The 24,356-nt window shown below is 41.0% G+C and overlaps 1 protein-coding gene across 3 annotated transcripts in view; it reads left to right on the plus strand.

The window, feature by feature from the left end:
* The window catches only part of jagn (jagunal), an 87,940-nt gene that overhangs the window by 59,402 nt on the left and 4,182 nt on the right, over positions 1-24,356 (plus strand). For 2 of the 3 annotated variants that reach the window (XM_071687446.1, XM_071687435.1), the window contains 2 exons: positions 6,389-6,530; positions 6,824-6,916. In XM_071687446.1, coding sequence (XP_071543547.1) covers positions 6,389-6,530; positions 6,824-6,916 — 235 coding nt within the window. Of the gene's footprint in view, positions 1-4,078; positions 4,208-6,388; positions 6,531-6,823; positions 6,917-24,356 lie in introns of all 3 variants that reach the window. The other variant, XM_071687426.1, reaches the window with a different exon arrangement.

Here is a 24,356-nt window from a genome sequence, read left to right on the forward strand (position 1 = left end):
CAAGCTCTCTCATCCCCAACAAACTTCATACTTGCCCCTCTTTCCAAAACTCATGCATTCACCTCCCTAACAACCCCATCCATAAACAAATTAAACAACCATGGAGACATCACACACCCCTGCCGCAAACCTACATTCACTGAGAACCAATCACTTTCCTCTCTTCCTACACGTACACATGCCTTACATCCTCGATAAAAACTTTTCACTGCTTCTAACAACTTGCCTTCTACACCATATATTCTTAATACCTTCCACAGAGCATCTCTATCAACTCTATCATGTGCCTTCTCCAGATCCATAAATGCTACATACAAATCGCTAATATTGTTCCAATTCTTTGTGTATTTAATAACTGACACGGAATTACCCCAGTCATTACAGTGATCATGATTTTTAATATGATTATACAAAGCATTTGATTCTTGTCCTGTTCTTATACTTTATTTATGTTGCTTCAGTCTAACAGAAAGATCCTTACCAGTCTGTCCAATATAAAACTTATTACAATTCCTACATAGCACTATATAGATGCATCCTGTAGAACTTTCTGGCGAGTTCATGATTAAGATATTCTATATAGTATTGTTGTTGCTGAAGGCTACATTTTCATTAAAGGATTTAAGCAATATGGGAAGTAAAGTAAAATTATTATTAAAAGGGAGAACTAAAAAGTTCTTGGTGTCAAGGGGAGGTTTGGGTTGAACTCTATCAATTGATTCCTTTTTGAACTTAAGGGATTTATCAATGAAAGAGCTAGGATACTTTAACTTGGATCCAATAAAATATATCTTCTCAAACCCATCATCAGTAAACTCTGGACTGCAAATACGTAATGCTCTAAGGAACATATACCGAAATGATGATAATTTAACTCTTGTCGAGCGGAGTAATAATGATCTGTATATGCTAAATTTAAACTTACTTCCCAGGCCCTCTCATCCCCAATAGACTGCATACTTGCCCTTCTCTCCAAAACTCTTGCATTTGCCTCCCTAACCACCCCATCCATAAACAACTTAAAACAACCTTGGGGACATTTCACACCCCTGCCACAGACCGACCTTCACTGGGAACCAATCACTCTCCTCTCTTCCTACTCACACACATGCCTTACATCCTTGAAAAAAATTTTCACTGTTTCTAGCAGCTTACCTCCAACATCATATACTCATAAGACCTTCCACAAAGTATCTCTATCAACCCTATCATATGCCTTTTCCAGATCCATAAGTGCTACATACAAATCCATCAGTTTAAGTATTTCTCACACACATTCTTCAAAGCAGACACCTGATCCACAAATCCTCTACCACTTCTGAAACCCCACTGCTTTTCCCCAATCTAATGCTCTGTACATGCCTTCACCCTCTCAATCAATACCCTCCCATACAATTTCCCAGGAATACTCAACAAACTTATGCCTCTGTAGTTTGAACACTCACCTTTATCCCTTTTGTCTTTGTACAGTGGCACTATGCATGCATTCCACCAACCCTCAGGCACTTCATCATGATCCATACATACATTGAATATCCTTACCAACCAATCAACAACACAGTCACCCATTTTCTAAATAAGCTCTACTGCAACACCATTCGCCTTGCCGGATTTCATCTTATGCAAAGCTTTCACTACCTCTTCTTTCTTAATCAAACCACTCTCCCTGACCTTCTCACTTTGCACACCACCCCGACCAAAACTCTACATCTGCCACTCTATCATCAAGCACTTTCAACAAACCTTCAAAATACTCACTCCAGCTTCTTCTCATGGCATCACTACCTGTTATTACTTCCCCCCTCACCCCCTTCACCGATGTCTCCATTTGTTCTCTTGTCTTATGAATGTTATTTACCTTCTTCCAAAACATCTTTTTATTCTCCCTAAAGTTTAATGATACTTTCTCACCCAAACTTTCATTTGCCCTTTTTTTTTCAACCCTTTCACCTTCCTCTTGACACATGCCAACACTGCTTCACTAAATACATTCCATTCCTCACCCACTCCTCTCAATTCATTTCCTCTCACCTTTTGCCATTCTACACTCAGTCTCTCCTGATACTTCCTCACACAAGTCTCCTTTCCAAGAGCACTTACCCTCACCACTCTCTTCTCCCCAATATTCTCTATTTTTTTTTTTTTTTGAAAACCTCAACAAATCTTCACCTTTGCCTCCACAAGATAGTGATCAGACATCCCTCAAGCTGCCCCTCTCATCCAAAAGTCTCTCTTTTACACACCTATCAATTAACACATAATCCAACAATGCCCTTTGACCATCTCTCCTACTCACATATGTATACTTATGAATATCTCTTTTTAAACCAGGTATTCCCAATCACCATCTCTCACTTTATGCTGGGGTTTGGTTCTGCGAAAACCTAAAACAAAGAGAAACCACACGTAATAAACCAATGAACACAGAAAAATGGGGTATGTGTAGCAGCTTTGAGGTTAGCTCTAGAGGGTTCTCCCATTAACTTTACATTATGTAGCTACTGACATTGAATAAACTTATCTAGCCATCCTTTACTTGCTTGAAATAGATCTGGCTAAGCTACACTGTCTTCTTTACATTTTTTTTTATTTATTTCATTATACTTAGTTGCTGTCTCCCATGTTAGTGAGGTAGTGCAAGGAAACAGACAAAAGAATGGCTCAACCCACCCACATGCACATGTATATACATAACCGCCCACACACGCACATATACATACCTATACACTTCAACGTATACATACACAAACATAAACATATATACACATGTACACATCCACACTTGCTGCCTTCATCCATTCCTGTCACCACCCCGCCACACGTGAAATGGCACCCCCTCCCCCAAATGTGCACGAGGTAGCACTAGGCAACAAAGGCCACATTCGTTCACACTCAGTCTCTAGCTGTCATGTGTAATGCACTGAAACCACAGCTCCCTTTCCACATCCAGGCCCCACAAAACTTTCCATGGTTTACCCCAGACACTTCACATGCCTTGGTTCAATCCATTGACAGCACGTCGAACCTGGTATAATACCACGTCATTCCAATTCACTCTATTCCTTGCACACCTTTCACCCTCCTGTATGTTCAGGCCCCGATCACTCAAAATCTTTTTCACTCCATCCTTCCACCTCCAATTTGGTCTCTCACTCCTCCTTATTCCCTCCACCTCTGACACATATATCCTTTGTCAATCTTTCCTCACTCATTCTCTCCATGTGACCAAACCATTTCAATACACCCTCTTCTACTCTCTCAACCACACTCTTTTTATTACCACACATCTCTCTTACCCTTTCATTACTTACTCGATCAAACCACCTCCCACGACATGCTGTCCTCAAACATTTCATTTCCAACACATCCACCCTCCTCCACACAACCCTTTCTATAGCCCACGCCTTGCAACTATGAAACATTGTTGGAACCACTATTCCTTCAAACATACCCATTTTTGCTCTCCGAGATAACATTCTCACCTTCCACACATTCTTCAACGCTCCCAGAACCTTTGCTCCCTCCCCCACCCTGTGACTCGCTTCCGCTTCCATGGTTCTATCCCCAGCCAAATCCACTCCTAGATATCTAAAACACTTCACTTCCTCCAGTTTTTCTCCATTCAAACTTACCTCCCAATTGACTTGTCCCTCAAACCTACTGAACCTAATAACCTTGCTCTTATTCACATTTACTGTCAACTTTCTTCTTTCACACACTTTACCAAATTCAGTCACCAACTTCTGCAGTTTCTTTCCCGAATCAGCCACCAGAGCTGTATCATCAGTGAACAACAACTGACTCACTTCCCAAGCCCTCTCATCCACAACAGATTGCATATTTGCCCCTCTTTCCAAAACTCATGTAATTTCCCAGGAACACTCAACAAACTTATACCTCTGTAATTTGAACACTAACCTTTATCTTCTCAACATAAATGCTCATAAATCTTCAGAGCTTTAAACCTGAGCTGAAGGTTACCAAGGCTGATTTTTTTCTTCATCTTGAGCTCTGTGTATAATGAAAGCATTTCCTCCATCTTTGGATTTCTAATCCTTATGACTAATTACCTTGGCAGACAGTGGAATGGAGTGGACCACAGCCCTTCAAGTTTTCTCTGCATTCCTCTTTGTGTTGCAAAGTGTAGTTTCACTCATCGTAAGCATACACCCAAGTACGAACACTCCCTCATCACCATCAGCAAATTGTAAGATTTCTAGCTTTATTTCTAAGGTCAGAGAGGTTCTCTTCCATTTAACTGCTGCTTCTGGGGTAGATGATGATGTCCAATATTAACAAACACAGCAGGCTGCATGAAAATCATATTTGTAGTTATATCACACAAGTAGCAGAGATCCACACACAACAATGGTGACTGTGAGACCCATACTTACCTCATTCGTCAAGACTCATTGATACTTTGGCTCACTTTCATTTCTAAGATCAGAGAGATTCTCTTACATTTAACTGCTGGTTTGAGGGGTAGAAGATGTTGATGGACATTTGGATGCCATATCAAACACAAACACAGCAGGTTACAAGCAAATCACATTTGCAGGTATACCTAAATCACACAAGTAACACAGATCCTCACAATTGTGGTAACCTTGTGACTCATGGTTACTCCATCTATCATTTCTCACTGAAGTTTTGGCTCACTTTCTACCGTGCTGACATTCCTCACCAGCATCAGCATGTGCAATTTCTAGCTTCATTTCTAAGCTCAGCGAGGTTATATTCCATTTAACTACTGGTTCTGGGGATGGAGATGTTCCTGGATGTTTGGATGCCTTATTAACAAACAAAAACACAAGTTGCAGCAAAATCATATTTGCAGGTATACTCAAATCACACATGTAGCACAATGGTGGTCACTGTAAGACAAACCCAGAGATGGGAATGTGGCACACTCCACCTGCAAATTTCTACCTACCAGCAAATTTTGACTACATAAAAAGAGGGACATAGTGAATGATTTCACATAAAGCGAAGAATGGTTGTATATTCACAATGGAACTGGGGCAAGTAAATTATCCAAACTCGCAGGAAATGAAAGCACGAGTCCCATGCTTTTGTCTGTATTGCATGACATTCTCAAGGATACTAATCACAAAAAGCACAGGAGGTAACTATAAATAGGTATGAACCATGTTCCCAAGTGAGGCCAGGAAACTCCTACCTCCAAGCAAGGCCACCCCCCACCTGGCAACTCAGCTGTGAGGCAAGATAAGGTCACACCTGCAAAAACCAAAGTGAGAGAGCCTCAAAGAAGAACAACAACAACTGCAGGCAAGAAGCAAACCTGAACCAAAAGGCATACACCATGCACGCCTAGCTACCACCCAAGAATTAACAGGAAAAGAAAAATTAACATATAATGTAAATGTTGAAATCACAATGTAAAAATTGACTGAGTAAAGGTACTAGTGTTACATTTGTCAACTGCCATTTTGATCTTAAAACTTTTTAGGTAGTTCTGACACAGTGTTTCATTTTATATCATTCAGATTCATTAATTGTTATAAATCAATGCAATTCAATGAATTACTTTTGAATTCAATGAATTACTGGAACAGTGTTGACAAATGCTCTTTACTTGGTTGGTGTAATGGAAACCAATTTATATTTTTTTTCCAAAGTAACAGGGGAGACATTCTTTACAGAATATCTGGTTTTAGGGATATAGTAACTGGTAGCCCAAAAAAGGAACAACCAACCTTACTGCCAAAACTCCAACTCTGCCATATTCCTTAGTTGATGCTTTTTTTTTTTTTTATAGAGCACCTCGCCTTTTTAAGAAGTTTGACCTCAAAGCTCTGGACTCTAGAATCTATATGTATGGTTTGTCTCTAACACTTTTCAGGCAGAATTTTTTGGTGGACTGCTGTGTCATTGTTCTTAAGGAGAGTTCATTGATAATCTTAGCCATGGCCTTTCTGATTGGCAGATTATAAGTGGTACACATGTGTCACTGGATTCATCAGTACAGTGTGTCTTTTGCTTAAAGAGTTACTGGAACAAATTAGTGAACTTTGGGATAAAAAATACAGCCTAGATTGAAAACTGCTTTGAAGACATACTGGGACAAATTAGTGAACTTTGGTAGTCTGAATAACATTGTGATCTTAAGAATGATCCATTTTAACAGTTTTGATATATTACTGAATATATTCCTATTTTTTTTATTAAAGTATTTGCATTAATAAAGTACTTGTATTTCTCAGAAGGTACAAAACCCTCTTGTGTAGTTATTTTCTTGTCTATAAACGTTTTGTCTAGTTCATTATTATTTCAAACATCTTTAACCAGTTTACCTACTTTTTCATACTATTAAAAAGAAGTTATGTGATTACCCAAAATGTTCTTTCATTTCCTATATATTTAATAGTGCGCTGAACAAAGGACGACTACGAAAATGTGTGTTCTCACATCTCCTGCTGGCCCTCCTCATGGTAGTAAAGATGGTTCCTGATTTCCTTGACAGACTGGACATTTTTATTCTTGAAATTGAAGAATTGGAAGTTCCACAGGTTTGAATATTTCTTTAGTTGTAAAAATATTTTAATGACTACATGACATAAGGTTTGATCTTTGTTTGTTAATAAATGCCTTTGGAACATATTACCAGTGGAGTCCTTGATTAATTTTAACCATTTCATTAATATGAACCTTTCTTTGTATGTTCATCAAAGATTTTTTATTATAAGAGACCACAGGCAGATTAGAAATTTGGGCCTAGATTTTAGTAAATACTCACTTTGGATAAACTCCATCTGTATCCAAATGAAGTATAACTAGATCATGCAGAGTTTATTTGTTGCAGCCACTGAAATGGGAATATGTCTGGCTGATGGGGTCCTTGGCCAGCTTCTTGGGTCTCACAGCCATTCGTAAAAACCGGGTTATACTTCTGCAGGTAAGACCACTGAATTGATGTAATGCATGACCAGAAGGTCATGGATCAGGAAAACCCAGCTTACGAAAGGGGTTGTTCTTTGGAGGTTGTATGGGATAATCAGTAGTATTATTTTTAAGCCTCACTACTCGAGCACTGTAATATTGAAATAATAGAAAAGTAGATGGTTGCCATAGTTTTATCATGTGATCCAATCAGATTTTTGTGGCGAACATAATGATAATTGGAATGAAAGATTTCATTCTTGATGTTAGTTAATTATGTTTGTTTCATAGCTCTTTTACAGGAAATGGGACAAAGGTATGAGCTTCAGCAGGATATAAGAGAGTTTTCAGACATACCTACAAAAAGTATGAAGATCAGGCATTAAAAAAATCCATAATCAAGAGTAATCTATATTTAGATTTTGGTATTATTCGGATTATTTTTTAGAAATATATATACCCATGGATTGTGGTCATGAGTATTGTATACCGTATACAAAGTTATAAGAAAAACAGTAATTTTATTTAATGTTACACTTAGTCGAATACTGTTATCAAAATTAAAACTAATATATCATACAGTATTAGCTCTGAAATTCAAATTCTAGTTTAGAAACCTCTGATCAGATAATTTCAGGCCAAAACTGTATTCCAAAATTGAGAAAATTCTCTGAAATATATAAAGGTAGTGAAAGCTTTGTGGAAGATGAAAGCAGGCAAGGCGGCAGGTTTGGATGGTATTGCATTTGAATTTATAGAAAAAAAAAGGGGGGGGGTGACTGTATTGTTGATTGGTTGGTAAGGATATTCAGTGTATGTATGGAGCATGGTGAAGTGTCTGAGGATTGGCAGAATGCATGCATAGTGCCATTGTACAAAGACAAAGGGGGTAAAGGTGAGTGTTCAAATTACAGAGACATAAGTTTGCTGAGTACTCCTGGGAAATTATATGGGGGGGTATTGATTGAAAGGGTAAAGGCATGTACAGAGCATCAGATTGGGGAAGAGCAGTGTGGTTTCAGAAGTGATAGAGGATGTGTGGATCAGGTGTTTGCTCTGAAGAATGTATGAGAAATGCTTAGAAAAACAGATGGATTTGTACGTAGCATTTGTAGATCTGGAGAAGGCATTGATAGGGTGGAGAGAGATGCTTTGAAGAAGGTTTCAAGAGTATATGGTGTGGGAGGTAAGTTGTTAGTAGTGGTGAAAAGTTTTTACCAAGGATGTAAGGCATGTGTACAAGTAGGAAGAGAGGAAAGTGGTTGGCTCCTCGTGAATGTTGGTTTGCGGCAGGGGTACGAGATGTCTCCATAGTTGTTTAATTTGTTTATGGATAGGGTGGTTAGGGAGGTGAATGCAAGAGTTTTGGAGAGAGGGGCAAGTATACATTCTGTTGTGGATGAGAGGGCTTGGGAAGCGAGTCACTTGTTGCTCAATGATGATAGAGCACTGGTGGCCAATTCGGGGGAGAAACTGCAGAAGTTGGTGGTTGAGTTTGGAAAGTGTGTGAAAAAAAGTTGAGAGTAAATGTGAATAAGAGCAAGGTTATTAGGTTCAGTAGGGTTGAGGGACAAGTTAACTGGGAGGTAAGTTTGAATGGAGAAAAACTGAAGGAAGTGAAGTGTTATAGATATCTGGGAGTGGACTTAGCAGTGGATGGAACAATGGAAGCGGAAGTGAGTCATGGGGTGGGGGAGGGAGCAAAGGTTCTGAGAGTATTGAAGAATGTGTGGAAGGCAAAAATGTTATCTTGGAGAACTAAAATGGGTATGTTTGAGATATAGTGGTTCCAAAATGTTATATGGTTGCGAGGCATAGGCTATAGATAGGGTTGTGTGGAGAAGGGTGGATGTGTTATAAATGAAATGTTTAAGGACAGTACAAGGTGTGAGGTGGTTTGATCGAGTAAGTAATGAAAGGATAAGAGAGATGTGTGGTAATAAAAAGAATGTGGCAGAGAGAGCAGAAGAGGGTGTGTTGAAATGGTTTGGACACATGGAGAGAATGAGTGAGGAAAGATTTATACAGAGAATGTATGTGTCAGAGGTGGAGGGAAGAAAGAGGAGGACAGAGTGAAAAAGATTTTGAGCTATCAGGGGCCAGAACATACAGGAGGGTGAAAGTTGTGCAAGGAATAGAGTGAACTGGAACGATGTGCTATACCGGGCTGGATGTGCTGTCAGTGGATTGAACCAGGGCTTGTGAAGCATCTCGGGTGAACCATGGAAAGGTCTGTAGAGCCTGGATGTGGAAAGGGAGGTGTAGTTTCAGTGCATTACACATGACAGGTAGAGACCGAGTGTGAACAAATATGGCGACGGGAATGTGGATATACATATGTACATATTCATACTTGCTTGCCTTCATCCATTCCTGGCACTATCCCACCCCACAGGAAACAGCATCGCTTTCCCCTGCTTCAACGAGGTAGCGCCAGGAAAGCAGACAAAAAAAGGCCAAATTCGTTCACACTCAGTTTCAAGCTGAAACCACAGATCCCTATCCACATCCAGGCCCCTCAGACCTTTCCATGGTTTGCCCCAGATGTTTCACATGCCCTGGTTCAGTCCATTGACAGCACATCGACCCGGTATACCAAATCGTTCTAATTCACTTTATTCCTTGCATGCCTCTCATCCTCCTGTATGTTCAGGCCCCAATCACTCAAAATCCTTTTCACTCCATCCTTTCACCTTTAACATGGTCTCCTGCTTCTTGTTCCCTCCACCTCTGACACATGTATCCTCTTTTGTCAACCTTTCATCACTCATTCTCTCCATATGTCCAAACAATTTCAACACACCCTCTTCTGCTCTCTCAACCACACACTTTTTATTACCACACATCTCTTAAGTTTTCATTATTGACTTGATCAACCACATATTGTCCTCAAACATTTCATTTCCAACACATCCACCCTCTTCCGTACAACCCCATATATATAGCCATGCCTCACAACCATATAACATTGTTGGAACCACTATTCCTTCAAACATACCCATTTTTGCTCTCTGAGATAACTTTCTTTTTCCACGCATTTTTCATCACTCCCAGAACCTTTGACCCCTCCCCCACCCTGCAACTCACTTGCGCTTCCATGGTTCCAGTCACTGCCATGCACACTCCCAGATATCTAAAGCATTTCACTTCCTCAAATTTTTCTCCATTCAAACTTACATCACAGTTGACTTGTCCCTAAAAACCCTGCTGAACCTAATAATAACCTTGCCTTTATTCACATTTATTCTCAACTTTTTCCTTTCACACACTCTTCCAAACCAATCACCAGCTTCTGCAGTTTCTTTCTTGAATCAGCCACTAGTGCTGTATCATCAGCATACAACTGACTCAAGTCCCAGGCCCTCTCATCCCCGACAGACCACATACTTGCCCCTTTCTTTAAGACTCACGTGTTTACCTCCCTCACCACCCCTCCATAAACAAACTAAACAACCATAGAGATATCACAACCCTACTCGTACATATGCCTTACACCCTTGATAAAAACTTCTTACTGCAGCTTACCTCCAGCACCATGTTCTTAAAGCCTTCCTCAAAGCACATCTATAAACCCTATCATATGCCTTCTCCAGATCCAGAATGCCACATACAAAGCCACCTGTTTTTCTGAGTATTTCTCACACATTCTTCAAAGCAAACACCCAATCCACACATCCTCAACCACTTCTGAAACCACACTGCTCCTCCCCAGTCTGATGCTTTGTACATGCATTCAACCTCTCAATCAATATTCTCCCATACAATTTATCAGGTATACTCAATAAACTTATGCCTCTGTAGTTTGAACTCTCACTTTTATCTCCTTTGCCTTTATACAGTGGCACTATACATGCATTCTGCCAATCCTCAGGCACTTCACATTATTCATACATACATAGAAAATCCTTCCCTACTAATCAGTGACAATCACCCCCCCTTTCTTAATAAATTCAACTGCAGTATCATCGACTCCTGCAGCATTGCCACATGTCATATTACACAAAGCTTTAACCACATCTCTCTTCACCAAACCACTCTCTATGACTCTCACTTAGCATACCACCCCAGCCAAAAAACCAAAACACCCTTACATCTGCCACTATCATCAAACACATATATCAATCCTTCAAATACTCACTCCATCACTACCTTTTTTCTTTTTTTTTTTTTTATGTTGAAGGCTTCAGTCATGGACAAAAGTCCACATCATGGCCAGGCCCTAATTGAAATATAGAGGGAATTGTGAAAGGAAAAAGAAAAGACAAGGGAAAGTATAAATGAATTTTTGAGAAAGTGTAAAACCAGTCTTTTGAAATGTGTTAGGTCATAGTTATTGGGAAAGACATGAGAGGGTAGAGAGCTCCAGTGCTTCGACGAGTAAGGAAAGTAGGTATCAAAACAGCCCTCTCTTGCATTGCTGATGGCCACACAATAATCATGTGATGCAGCAGCTTGCTGAGTATTGCGTGGTCTAGCTCATGGTGTGGGCACAAAAACAGGCAGCTCTCGGGAGCAAAAACCAAAATTATACCTATAGAAGAGGGAAATTGAACCAACATTGCAGTGTAGGGTAAAGGGAGTCAAGTTTTGAAGTCAGCCTGGGACAGCTTATAATGCCGATCACTTTCAACTCAACTGTCAAGTATGGATGCAGAGCTAGAACCATACAAGGACGAGTCAAGCCCTTGTATAAATGAAGCAAGTGTTCGGAAGAGAACTTTTGATATCTAAACAGGACACCCAGTTTCTGAAAGGCAGACTTAGCTATTCCTGTAATGTAGGGTTTCCAAGAAAGAGTGGATGTTACAGTAATGCTAAGTATGTTCATCGATTCAAAAAAGGAAATACAGAACCATAAAAGGAGAGATGAGAGTTGTGAGGAGCTTTCGATAGGTGGGTAGAAATTGGGTCTTGGAGATATTAAACTTCACAAGATTTTGTCTACCGCACTGAGATATCCTGTCCAAGTCTGAGTTTACTTAGGTGGCTGTGTCAAGATAAGATACAGATCATGTGAGAGAAGAGAGAGCAGAATTGAAGGATGTGGTTGAATGCAGTGATGAGTCATCAGCGTATGAGTGCATTGGATTATTCATGGAGGAAAAGGAAATGTTGAAAATAAAAAGAAAAATGTAGGGCTCAGGACAGAACCTTGAGGGACACAGCTGTTTATGGAGAAAAGGGAGGAGCTTGACCAATCAACAACCACAGAGATAGATCGGCCGAAGAGGAAGCTAGATATGAAGGAGCAAAGTGAAGGAGGGAAGCCAGAAGAGGGGAACTTAGAGATGAGACCCCAATGCCAGTGTCTAGGGCAAGTACACATCTCTAAGAATCTTTCAGAGATGATGACCAGACATCAGTAAGGTAGGAAAGAATATCACCAATGGGTCTTGCCTTATGGAAGCCATAATGGTGATCAGAGAGGTCTTATCATTTCTCCTTTATCCCCATTCAGCAGTGTTCCCGTTTGTTCTCATGTCTTTTGCACAGTTTTTATCTCCTTTCAAAACATCTTTTTATGCTCCCAGAAGTTTAATGATACTTTCTTAACCCAAATCTCATTTGCCCTCTGTTTCAATCCCTGCACTTCCTCTTCACCTCCTGTCACTTTCTTTTATACATCTTCCAATCATTTGCTCTCCTTCCTTGTAAGTACTGCCCAAACTCTTCTCTTTTTTCTTGCACGAGCAACTTTACTCCTTAATCCCACCACTCACTAACCTTTCTCATCTGTCCACCTCCCTCCCACATGCATCTCTTGCACATGTCACTGCTTCTCTAAATACCTCCCATTCCTCATCCACTCTCCTCACTTCATCTGCTCTCACCTTTTGCCATTCTACACTCAACCTCTCCCAGGATTTCTTCACATAAGTCTCCTTTCCTAGCTCACTTACTCTCACAACTCTCTTCTTTATGTCTATATCTGATGCCTATTCCCTTCTGGAACTCCCTCTTGGCAATAGGGTCTCCATAACTAGTGAGCTCTAGTGCTGCTTCTTAGCTTTTAGTGCCTCACCCTTAACAGGCCACTGGCAGAGGGCAACTCTAGTGCTAACACATAGCGCTCACCATAGGAAAATCTAGAGTTACAAAGAGTGAGCTGTGTAAGTAGTGTTGTCAAGTGTTATGTGTGACAAAGAGAGATTGTATATTTGTTGACAGAATGCCAGCATTCCATGTATGAGTGAGGCAGAAAGAAGACAGCTTCCTGTATCAGAGGAGTGCAGCTTAACAACCTCTGACACATATATCCTCTTTGTTAACCTTTCCTCTCATTCTCTCTATATGTTCAAACTAGTTGTTGTTTGCTGATGACAGCACTGGTGGTCGATTCGAGTGAGAACCTGCAGATGTTAGTGACTGAGTTTGGGGGTGTGCATGGTAGGAGGAAGATGGGAGTAAATGTGAATAACAGCAAGGATATTAAGTTTTGCAGAGCAGATGAATAGATTGGTTGAAGCTATATACGATGAAAATTTGAAAGAAATTAAGTGTTTAAGATACCTGGGAGGGGATATGGCAACAAATGGAACCATAGAAGTGGAAGTGACTCATACGGTGGGTGAGAGGGGTAAGGTTCTGGGAACACTGAGGAATGTGTGGAGAGAGAGGTCATTATCAGTGATGTATAGATGCAAGGTATGGGCAAATGATAAGGATGTGCAGAGGAGGGTGAATGTGTTGCAAACGAAAACTTTTATATGTAGTGTGTAGGGGTTTGACTGAGTAAGTAATAAAAAGGTATGATTTAGGTGTGGTAATAAGAAGAGTGTGGTTTTGAGAGCTGTAGAGGATGTGCTGATGTGGTTTGGAGATAGGGAGAGAATAAGTGATGCAAGGTTGACAAAGAGGCTATTAATGTATCAAAGGTCAAAGGGGAGAGGGGGAAAACCAAAACTGGAGATGGTAGGATGGAGTGAAAATGATTTTGAATGACCAGGGCCTGAACATGGAAGAGGGTGAAAGACATGCTCAGAACAGAGTGAAATGGAATGACGTGGTAAACAGGTGTTGACATGCTGTCAACAGACAGAACCAGAGCATAGGAAGTGGCTGGGGGATATGATGGAAAGGTCTGTAGGTCCTGGTCCTGGATAGAGGGCTGAAGTTTCAGTGCATTGTACATGACAGCAATCATTAAAGCAATGACTCCATTTTTCCATCATGTTTGGTCTCCCCTTTCTCCGTTTCACCTCCACATCCAATACATATATCCTCTATATTAACCTCTCCTCCCTTTTTCTCTCCATAAGTCCAAACCATTTATATAATAAATACCATTCCACCTCATCATGTTCAGCACTCAGTTCTATTGAGTAGCACTAGACCCCTCTCATCCAAACTACTCTATAGCTAACCATCAACCCCAGGTAGAAATAAAAAGCTTACCCCCTCCCTCTCACTTCACTAACCTCTATTTACAAATCCCTCCATCTATCACAAATGTAATGGACAAAACACATGCACACTGAAATAATCCAGCAATCACAAAACAACTGACCTTCCCACTCAATCTTAAATTCCATCCTACCAGACATACACCCACCAAAAAGCCACACTTGTCAAGCTTTCACACTTGTGCTTTTGACATCATCCATCACTACAACACTAAAAAAGAACCTTTTCAACATATTTTAATACTGCTACCATAAAGCAGAAACCAAGCACTTACTACTCAATTGCCCTTTACTCTCATCACATAATGTTACTATCATAAAGATAACATCAAACACTTACAGTTCATTTCCCTGCACTCTTTTCACACAATTATCACAAAACTTTATGACATGTGGTTCCAATGGGTGGTTGTGGCCAGCTTTCTGAGTACTCCTGGAGCCTCATTACGAAACAAGGAACTTCTGGGGCAATATTACCTCATGAAAGAGTACTGATGTTACCTTGGACCTTTTCAAGGCTTTTGCAGCTTAAGACTGTGCTACTTCCAGGAATAGGGAAATACAGACACCTTTAGAATGAGTTCTTTAGCAAGATACAATCTTGCCAAAGGTCACTTTCCACTCATGGTGTACCCTCATGCTGGTAGAGTCCAGTATCCTGGCACTAAATTGCTGACACAGGAAACAGCAATTATGTATAATAAATATAAATATTTATTGGTGTCTATGTACCTGGGCATGAGAAGAAAGATCATGAGAGGCATTTTGGGAGCAGCTGAGTGAGTGTGTTAGCAGTTTTGATGCACAAGACCGGGTTATAGCGATGGGTAATTTGAATGCAAAGGCGAGTAATGTGGCAGTTGAGGGAATAATTGGTGTACATGGGGTGTTCAGTGTTGTAAATGGAAATGGTGAAGAGCTTGTAGATTTGTGTGCTGAAAAAGGACTGGTGATTGGGAATACCTGGTATAAAAAGAGAGATATATATATAAGTATACGTATGTAAGTAGGAGAGATGGCCAGAGAGCGTTATTGGATTATGTGTTAATTGATAGGCGCATGAAAGAGAGACTTTTGGATGTTAATGTGCTGAGAGGTGCAACTGGAGGGATGTCTGATCATTATCTTGTGGAGGCAAAAGTGAAGATTTGTAGAGGTTTTCAGAAGAGAAAATGTTGGGGTGAAGAGAGTGGTGAGAGTAAGTGAGCATGGGAAGGAGACTTGTGTGAGGAAGTACCAGGAGAGACTGAGTGCAGAATGGAAAAAGGTGAGAGCAAAGGACATAAGGGGAATGGGGGAGGAATGGGATGTATTTAGAGAAGCAGTGATAGCTTGCGCAAAAGATGCTTGTGGCATGAGAAGCGTGGGAGGTAGGCAGATTAGAAAGGGTAGTGAGTGGTGGGATGAAGAAGTAGGATTATTAGTGAAAGAGAAGAGAAGCATTTGGATGAGTTTTGCAGGGAAATAGTGCAAATGACTGGGAGATGTATAAAAGAAAGTGGCAGGAGGTCAAGACAAAAGTGCAAAAGGTGAAAAAGAGGGTAAATGAGAGTTGGGGTGACAGAGTATCATTAAATTTTAGGGAGAATAAAATTTTCTGGTGCGGGAGATGGCGACAGAGTATAATGGTAATAGTAAAAAATACAAATATATTATTTTACTTAATCACTTTCCTGTGTCAGCGGGGTAGCTCAAGAAAACATGAAAAATGGCCCAACCCCTCCTATACACATATACATACATAAACATCCATACATGCACATATACATACATATACATTTCAGCATACACATACACAGACATACACATATATACACATGCACACATTCATACTTGCTGCTTTCATCTATTCCCGTCACCACCCCGCCATATAGGAAATAGCATTACCCCCCCCTCCCCTTCAGTGAGGTAGGGTCAGGAAAAGACAGAAAGGCCACATTTTTTCACGGTCATTCTCTAGCTGTCATGGGTAATGCACCAAATCCACACCTCCCTTTCCACATCCAGGCCCCACAGACCTTTCCATGGTTTACCCCAGATGCTTGACATGCCCTGGTTTAATCCATTGACAGCACATCGACCCCTGTATACCACATTGTTTCAGTTCACTCTATTCCTTGCATGCTTCTCACCCTCCTGTATGTTCAGGCCCCGATCCTTCAAATCCTTTTCACTCCATCCTTCCACCTCCAATTTGGTCTCCCACTACTCCTTGTACACTCCACTTCTGACATATATCCTATTTGTCAATCTTTCTTCTCTCATTCTCTCCATGTGTCCAAACCATTTCAACACACCCTCTTCTGCTCTCTCAAGCACACTCTTTTTAGTACCACACATCTCTCTTACCCTTTCATTACTTACACGATCAAACCACCTCACACCACATACTGTCCTCAAATATTTCATTTCCAGCACATCCACCCTCCTCTGCACAACCCTATCTATAGTCCATGCCTCACAACCATATAACATTGTTGGAACCACTATTCCTTCAAACATACCCATATTTGCTCTCCGAGTTAATGTATGTTTGAAGGTGAAGTAGTTTAATGATGTTGTATGGATGAGGCATGGGTTATAGATAAGGATGTGCTGAGAAGGGTAGATGTGTTGAAAATGAAATGTTTGAGGACAATATGTGATATGAGGTGGTTTGACAGAGTAAGTAAGAAGAGGGTACAAGAAAGAAGTGGTAATAAGAAGAGTGTGGTTGAGAGAGCTGAAAATGGCGTCCTGAAATTTGATGTGTGGTGGATTGGCGATGGGAATGGATGAAGGCAGCAAATATGAATATGTACACATGTATATGTCTTTGTATGTATATGTATGTATACACTGAAATGTATATGTATGTATATATGCGTGTGTGGGCATTATGTATATACATGTGTACGTAGGTGGGTTGGGCCATTCCTTGTCTGTCTCCTTGCACTACCTTGTTGACACAGGATATGGCGATTAAGTATGATAAAAAAATGGAAATGGTGAAGAGCTTGTAGATTTATGTGCTGAAAAAGGACTGATGATTGGGAATACCTGGTTTAAAAAGAGAGATATACATAAGTATACGAATGTAAGTAGGAGAGATGGCCAGAGAGCGTTATTGGATTATGTGTTAATTGATAGGCGCGCAAAAGAGAGACTTTTGGATGTTAATGTGCTGAGAGGTGCAACTGGAGGGATGTCTGATCATTATCTTGTGGAGGCGAAAGTGAAGATTTGTAGAGGCTTTCAGAAAAGAAGAGAGAATGTTGGGGTGAAGATAGTGGTGAGAGTAAGTGAGCTTGGGAAGGAGACTTGTGTGAGGAAGTACCAGGAGAGACTGAGTACAGAATGGAAAAAGGTCAGAACAAAGGAGGTAAGGGGAGTGGGGGAGGAATGGGATGCAGTTAGGGAAGCAGTGATAGCTTGCGCAAAAGATGCTTCTGGCATGAAAAGCATGGGAGGTGGGCAGATTAGAAAGGATAGTGAGTGGTGGGATGAAGAAGTAAGATTATTAGTAAAAGAGAAGAGAGAGGCATTTGGACGATTTTTGCAGGGAAATAATGCAAATGAGTGGGAGATGTAAAAAAGAAAGAGGCAGGAGGTCAAGAGAAAGGTGCAAGAGGTGAAAAAGAGGGCAAATGAGAGTTGGGGTGAGAGAGTATCATTAAATTTTAAGGAGAATAAAAAGATGTTTTGGAAGGAGGTAAATAAAGTACGTAAGACAAGGGATCAAAGGGGAACTTCAGTGAAGGGGAGGTGATAACAAGTAGTGGTGATGCGAGAAGGAGGTGGAGTGAGTATTTTGAAGGTTTGTTGAATGTGTTTGATGATAGAGTGGCAGATATAGGATGTTTTGGTCGAGGTGGTGTGCAGAATGAGAGGGTTAGGGAAAATGATTTTGTAAACAGAGAAGTAGTAGTAAAAGCTTTAGGGAAGATGAAAGCCGGCAAGGCAGCGGGTTTGGATGGTATTGCAGTGGAATTTATAAAAAAAGGGGTGACTGTATTGTTGACTGGTTGGTAAGGTTATTTAATGTATGTACGATTCATGGTGAGGTGCCTGATGATTGGCGGAATACTTGCATAGTGCCATTTTACAAAGGCAAAGGGGACAAAAGTGAGTGCTCAAATTGCATAGGTATAGGTTTGTTGAATATTCCTGGGAAATTATATGAGAGGGTATTGATTGAGAGGGTGAAGGCAAGTAAAGATCATCAGATTGGGAAAGAGCAATGTGGTTTCAGAAGTGGTAGAGGATGCTTTGAGGAATGTATGTGTGAAATACTTAGAAAAGCAAATGGATTTGTATGTAGCATTTATGGATCTGGAGAAGGCATATGATAGAGTTGATAGAGATGCTCTGTGGAAGGTATCAAGAATATATGGTGTGGGAGGCAAGTTGTTAGAAGCAGTGAAAAGTTTTTATCGAGGATGTAAGGCATGTGTACGTGTAGGAAGAGAGGAAAGTGATTGGTTCTCAGTGAATGTAGGTTTGCGGCAGGGGTGTGTGATGTCTCCATGGTTGTTTAATTTGTTTATGGATGGGGTTGTTAGGGAGGTAAATGCAAGAGTTTTGGAAAGGGGCAAGTATGCAGTCTGTTGTGGATGAGAGAGCTTGGGAAGTGAGTCAGTTGTTGTTTGCTGATGATACAGCAGTGGTGGCTGATTCATGTGAGAAACTGCAGAAGCTGGTGACTGAGTTTGGTAAAGTGTGTGAAAGAAGAAAGTTGAGAGTAAATGTGAATAAGAGCAAGGTGATTAGGTACAGTAGGGTTGAGGGTCACGTCAATTGGGAGGTAAGTTTGAATGGAGAAAAACTGGAGGAAGTAAAGTGTTTTAGATATCTGGGAGTGCATCTGGCAGCGGATGGAACCATGGAAGCGGAAGTGAATCATAGGGTGGGGGAAAGGGCGAAAATCCTGGGAGCCTTGAAGAATGTGTGGAAGTCGAGAACATTATCTCGGAAAGCAAAAATGGGTATGTTTGAAGGAATAGTGGTTCCAACAATGTTGTATGGTTGCGAGGCGTGGGCTATGGATAGAGTTGTGCGCAGGAGGGTGGATGTGCTGGAAATGAGATGTTTGAGGACAATGTGTGGTGTAAGGTGGTTTGATCAAGTAAGTAATGTAATGGTAAGAGAGATGTGTGGAAATAAAAAGAGCGTGGTAGAGAGAGCAGAAGAGGGTGTTTTGAAATGGTTTGGGCACATGGAGAGAATGAGTGAGGAAAGATTGACCAAGAGGATATATGTGTCGGAGGTGGAGGGAACGAGGAGAAGTGGGAGACCAAATTGGAGGTGGAAAGATGGAGTGAAAAAGATTTTGTGTGATCGGGGCCTGAACATGCAGGAGGGTGAAAGGAGGGCAAGGAATAGAGTAAATTGGATCGATGTGGCATACCGGGGTTGACGTGCTGTCAATGGATTGAATCAGGGCATGTGAAGCGTCTGGGGCAAACCATGGAAAGTTGTGTGGGGCCTGGATGTGGAAAGGGAGCTGTGATTTCGGGCATTATTGCATGACAGCTAGAGACTGAGTGTGAACGAATGGGGCCTTTGTTTTCTTTTACTAGTGCTACCTCGCACACATGAGGGGGGAGGGGGATGGTATTCCATGTGTGGCGAGGTGGCGATGGGAATGAATAAAGGCAGACAGTGTGAATTGTGTGCATGGGTATATATGTATGTGTCTGTGTGTGTATATATATGTGTACATTGAGATGTATAGGTATGTATATTTGCGGGTGTGGACGTGTATGTATATACATTGTGTATGGGGGTGGGTTGGGCCATTTCTTTTGTCTGTTTCCTTGCGCTACCTCGCAGACGCGGGAGACAGCGACAAAGCAAAATAAATAAATAAATAAATAAATAAATATATATATATTATATATAATATATATATATATATATATATATATTTTTTTTTTTTTTTTTTTTTTTTTTTTATACTTTGTCGCTGTCTCCCGCGTTTGCGAGGTAGCGCGAGGAAACAGACGAAAGAAATGGCCCAACCCCCATACACACGTACATACACACGTCCACACACGCAAATATACATACCTACACAGCTTTCCATGGTTTACCCCAGACGCTTCACATGCCTTGATTCAATCCACTGACAGCACGTCAACCCCTGTATACCACATCGCTCCAATTCACTCTATTCCTTGCCCTCCTTTCACCCTCCTGCATGTTCAGGCCCCGATCACACAAAATCTTTTTCACTCCATCTTTCCACCTCCAATTTGGTCTCCCTCTTCTCCTCGTTCCCTCCACCTCCGACACATATATCCTCTTGGTCAATCTTTCCTCACTCATTCTCTCCATGTGCCCAAACCATTTCAAAACACCCTCTTCTGCTCTCTCAACCACGCTCTTTTTATTTCCACACATCTCTCTTACCCTTACGTTACTTACTCGATCAAACCACCTCACACCACACATTGTCCTCAAACATCTCATTTCCAGCACATCCACCCTCCTCCGCACAACTCTATCTAAAGCCCATGCCTCGCAACCATATACCATTGTTGGAACCACTATTCCTTCAAACATACCCATTTTTGCTTTCTGAAATAATGTTCTCATTATATATATATATATATATATATATATATATATATATATATATATATATATATATTTTTTATATACTTTGTCGCTGTCTTCCGCGTTTGCGAGGTAGCGCAAGGAAACAGACGAAAGAAATGGCCCAACCCCCCCCATATACATGTATATACATACGTCCACACACGCAAATATACATACCTACACAGCTTTCCATGGTTTACCCCAGACGCTTCACATGCCTTGATTCAATCAAGGCATGTGAAGCGTCTGGGGTAAACCATGGAATATATATATATATATATATATATATATATATATATATATATATATATATATTTTTATATATATATATATATATATATATATATATATATATATATATATATATATATATATATATTTTTATATATATATATGGAGTGCGCAAAAGATGCATGTGGCATGAGAAGCGTGGGAGGTGGGTTGATTATAAAGGGTAGCGAGTGGTGAGATGAAGAAGTAAGATTATTAGTGAAAGAGAAGAGAGAGGCATTTGGACAGTTTTTGCAGGGAAAAAATGCAATTGAGTGGGAGATGTATAAAAGAAAGAGACAGGAGGTCAAGAGAAAGGTGCAAGAGGTGAAAAAGAGGGCAAATGAGAGTTGGGGTGAGAGAGTATCATTAAATTTTAGGGAGAATAAAAAGATGTTCTGGAAGGAGGTAAATAAAGTGCATAAGACAAGGGAGCAAATGGGAACTTCAGTGAAGGGCGCTAATGGGGAGGTGATTACAAGTAGTGGTGATGTGAGAAGGAGATGGAGTGAGTGTTTTGAAGGTTTCTTGAATGTGTTTGATGATAGAGTGGCAGATATAGGGTGTTTTGGTCGAGGTGGTGTGCAAAGTGAGAGGGTTAGGGAAAATGATTTGGTAAACAGAGAAGAGGTAGTCAAAGCTTTGCGGAAGATGAAAGCCGGCAAGGCAGCAGGTTTGGATGGTATTGCAGTGGAATCTATTAAAAAAGGGGGTGACTGTATTGTTGACTGGTTGGTAAGGTTATTTAATGTATGTATGACTCATGGTGAGGTGCCTGAGGATTGGCGGAATGCGTGCATAGTGCCATTGTGCAAAGGCAAAGGGGATAAGAGTGAGTGCTCAAATTACAGAGGTATAAGTTTGTTGGGTATTCCTGGTAAATTATATGGGAGGGTATTGATTGAGAGGGTGAAGGCATGTACAGAGCATCAGATTGGGGAAGTGGTTTCAGAAGTGGTAGAGGATGTGTGGATCAGGTGTTTGCTTTGAAGAATGTATGCGAGAAATACTTAGAAAAGCAAATGGATTTGTATGTAGCATTTATGGATCTGGAGAAGGCATATGATAGAGTTGATAGAGATTCTCTGTGGAAGGTATTATGGTGTGGGAGGCAAGTTGTTAGAAGCAGTGAAAAGTTTTTATCGAGGATGTAAGGCATGTGTACGTGTAGGAAGAGAGGAAAGTGATTGGTTCTCAGTGAATGTAGGTTTGCGGCAGGGGTGTGTGATGTCTCCATGGTTGTTTAATTTGTTTATGGATGGGGTTGTTAGGGAGGTGAATGCAAGAGTTTTGGAAAGAGGGGCAAGTATGAAGTCTGTTGTGGATGAGAGAGCTTGGGAAGTGAGTCAGTTGTTGTTCGCTGATGATACAGCTCTGGTGGCTGATTCATGTGAGAAACTGCAGAAGCTGGTGACTGAGTTTGGTAAAGTGTGTGAAAGAAGAAAGTTAAGAGTAAATGTGAATAAGAGCAAGGTTATTAGGTACAGTAGGGTTGAGGGTCAAGTCAATTTGGAGGTAAGTTTGAATGGAGAAAAACTGGAGGAAGTAAAGTGTTTTAGATATCTGGGAGTGGATCTGGCAGCGGATGGAACCATGGAAGCGGAAGTGAATCATAGGGTGGGGTAGGGGGCGAAAATCCTGGGAGCCTTGAAGAATGTGTGGAAGTCGAGAACATTATCTCGGAAAGCAAATATGGGTATGTTTGAAGGAATAGTGGTTCCAACAATGTTGTATGGTTGCGAGGCGTGGGCTATGGATAGAGTTGTGCGCAGGAGGGTGGATGTGCTGGAAATGAGATGTTTGAGGACAATGTGTGGTGTGAGGTGGTTTGATCGAGTAAGTAATGTAAGGGTAAGAGAGATGTGTGGAAATAAAAAGAGCATGGTTGAGAGAGCAGAAGAGGGTGTTTTGAAATGGTTTGGGCACATGGAGAGAATGAGTGAGGAAAGATTGACCAAGAGGATATATGTGTTGGAGGTGGAGGGGACGAGGAGAAGTGGGAGACCAAATTGGAGGTGGAAAGATGGAGTGAAAAAGATTTTGAGTGATCAGGGCCTGAACATGCAGGAGGGTGAAAGGCGGGCAAGGAATAGAGTGAATTGGATCGATGTGGTATACCGGGGTTGACGTGCTGTCAGTGGATTGAATCAGGGCATGTGAAGCGTCTGGGGTAAACCATGGAAAGTTGTGTGAGCCTGGATGTGGAAAGGGAGCTGTGGTTTCGGGCATTAGTGCATGACAGCTAGAGACTGAGTGTGAACGAATGGGGCCTTTGTTGTCTTTCCCTAGTGCTACCTCGCACACATGAGGGGGGAGGGGGATGGTATTCCATGTGTAGCGAGGTGGCGATGGGATGAATAAAGGCAGACAGTGTGAATTGTGTGCATGGGTATATATATATATATATATATATATATATATATATATATATATATATATATATATATATATATGTGTGTGTCTGTGTGTGTATATATATGTGTACATTGTGATGTATAGGTATGCGTATTTGCGTGTGTGGACGTGTATGTATATACATGTGTATGGGGGTGGGTTGGGCCATTTCTTTCATCTGTTTCCTTGCGCTACCTCACAAACGTGGGAGACAGCAACAAAGCAAAATAAAAAAAAAAATATTTATATACTTTGTCGCTGTCTCGCGAGGTAGCACAAGGAAACAGATGAAAGAATGGCCCAACCCACCTACATACACATGTATATACGTACACGTCCACACACGCACATATACATACCTATACATCTCAACGTATACATCTGTATACACACTCAGACATATACATATATACACATGTACATAATTCTTTCTGTCTGGCCTTATTCATTCCCGTCGCCACCCCGCTACACATGAAATGACAACCCCCTCCCCATGCATGCGCATGAGGTAGCGCTAGGAAAAGACAACAAAAGCTACATTCGTTCACCCTCAGTCTCTAGCTGTCACATATAATGCACCGAAACCACAGCTCCCTTTCCACATCCAGGCCCCACAAAACTTTTCATGGTTTACCCCACACGCTTCACATGCCCTGGTTCAATCCACTGACAGCACAACGACCCCGGTATACCACATCGTTCTAATCCACTCTATTCCTTGCACGCCTTTCACCCTCCTGCATGTTCAGGCACCGATCGCTCAAAATCTTTTTCACTCCATCCACCTTTTTCACTCCACCTCCAATTTGG

This window comes from Panulirus ornatus, chromosome 3, assembly GCF_036320965.1.
Source record: "Panulirus ornatus isolate Po-2019 chromosome 3, ASM3632096v1, whole genome shotgun sequence".
Lineage (NCBI taxonomy): Eukaryota > Metazoa > Arthropoda > Malacostraca > Decapoda > Palinuridae > Panulirus > Panulirus ornatus.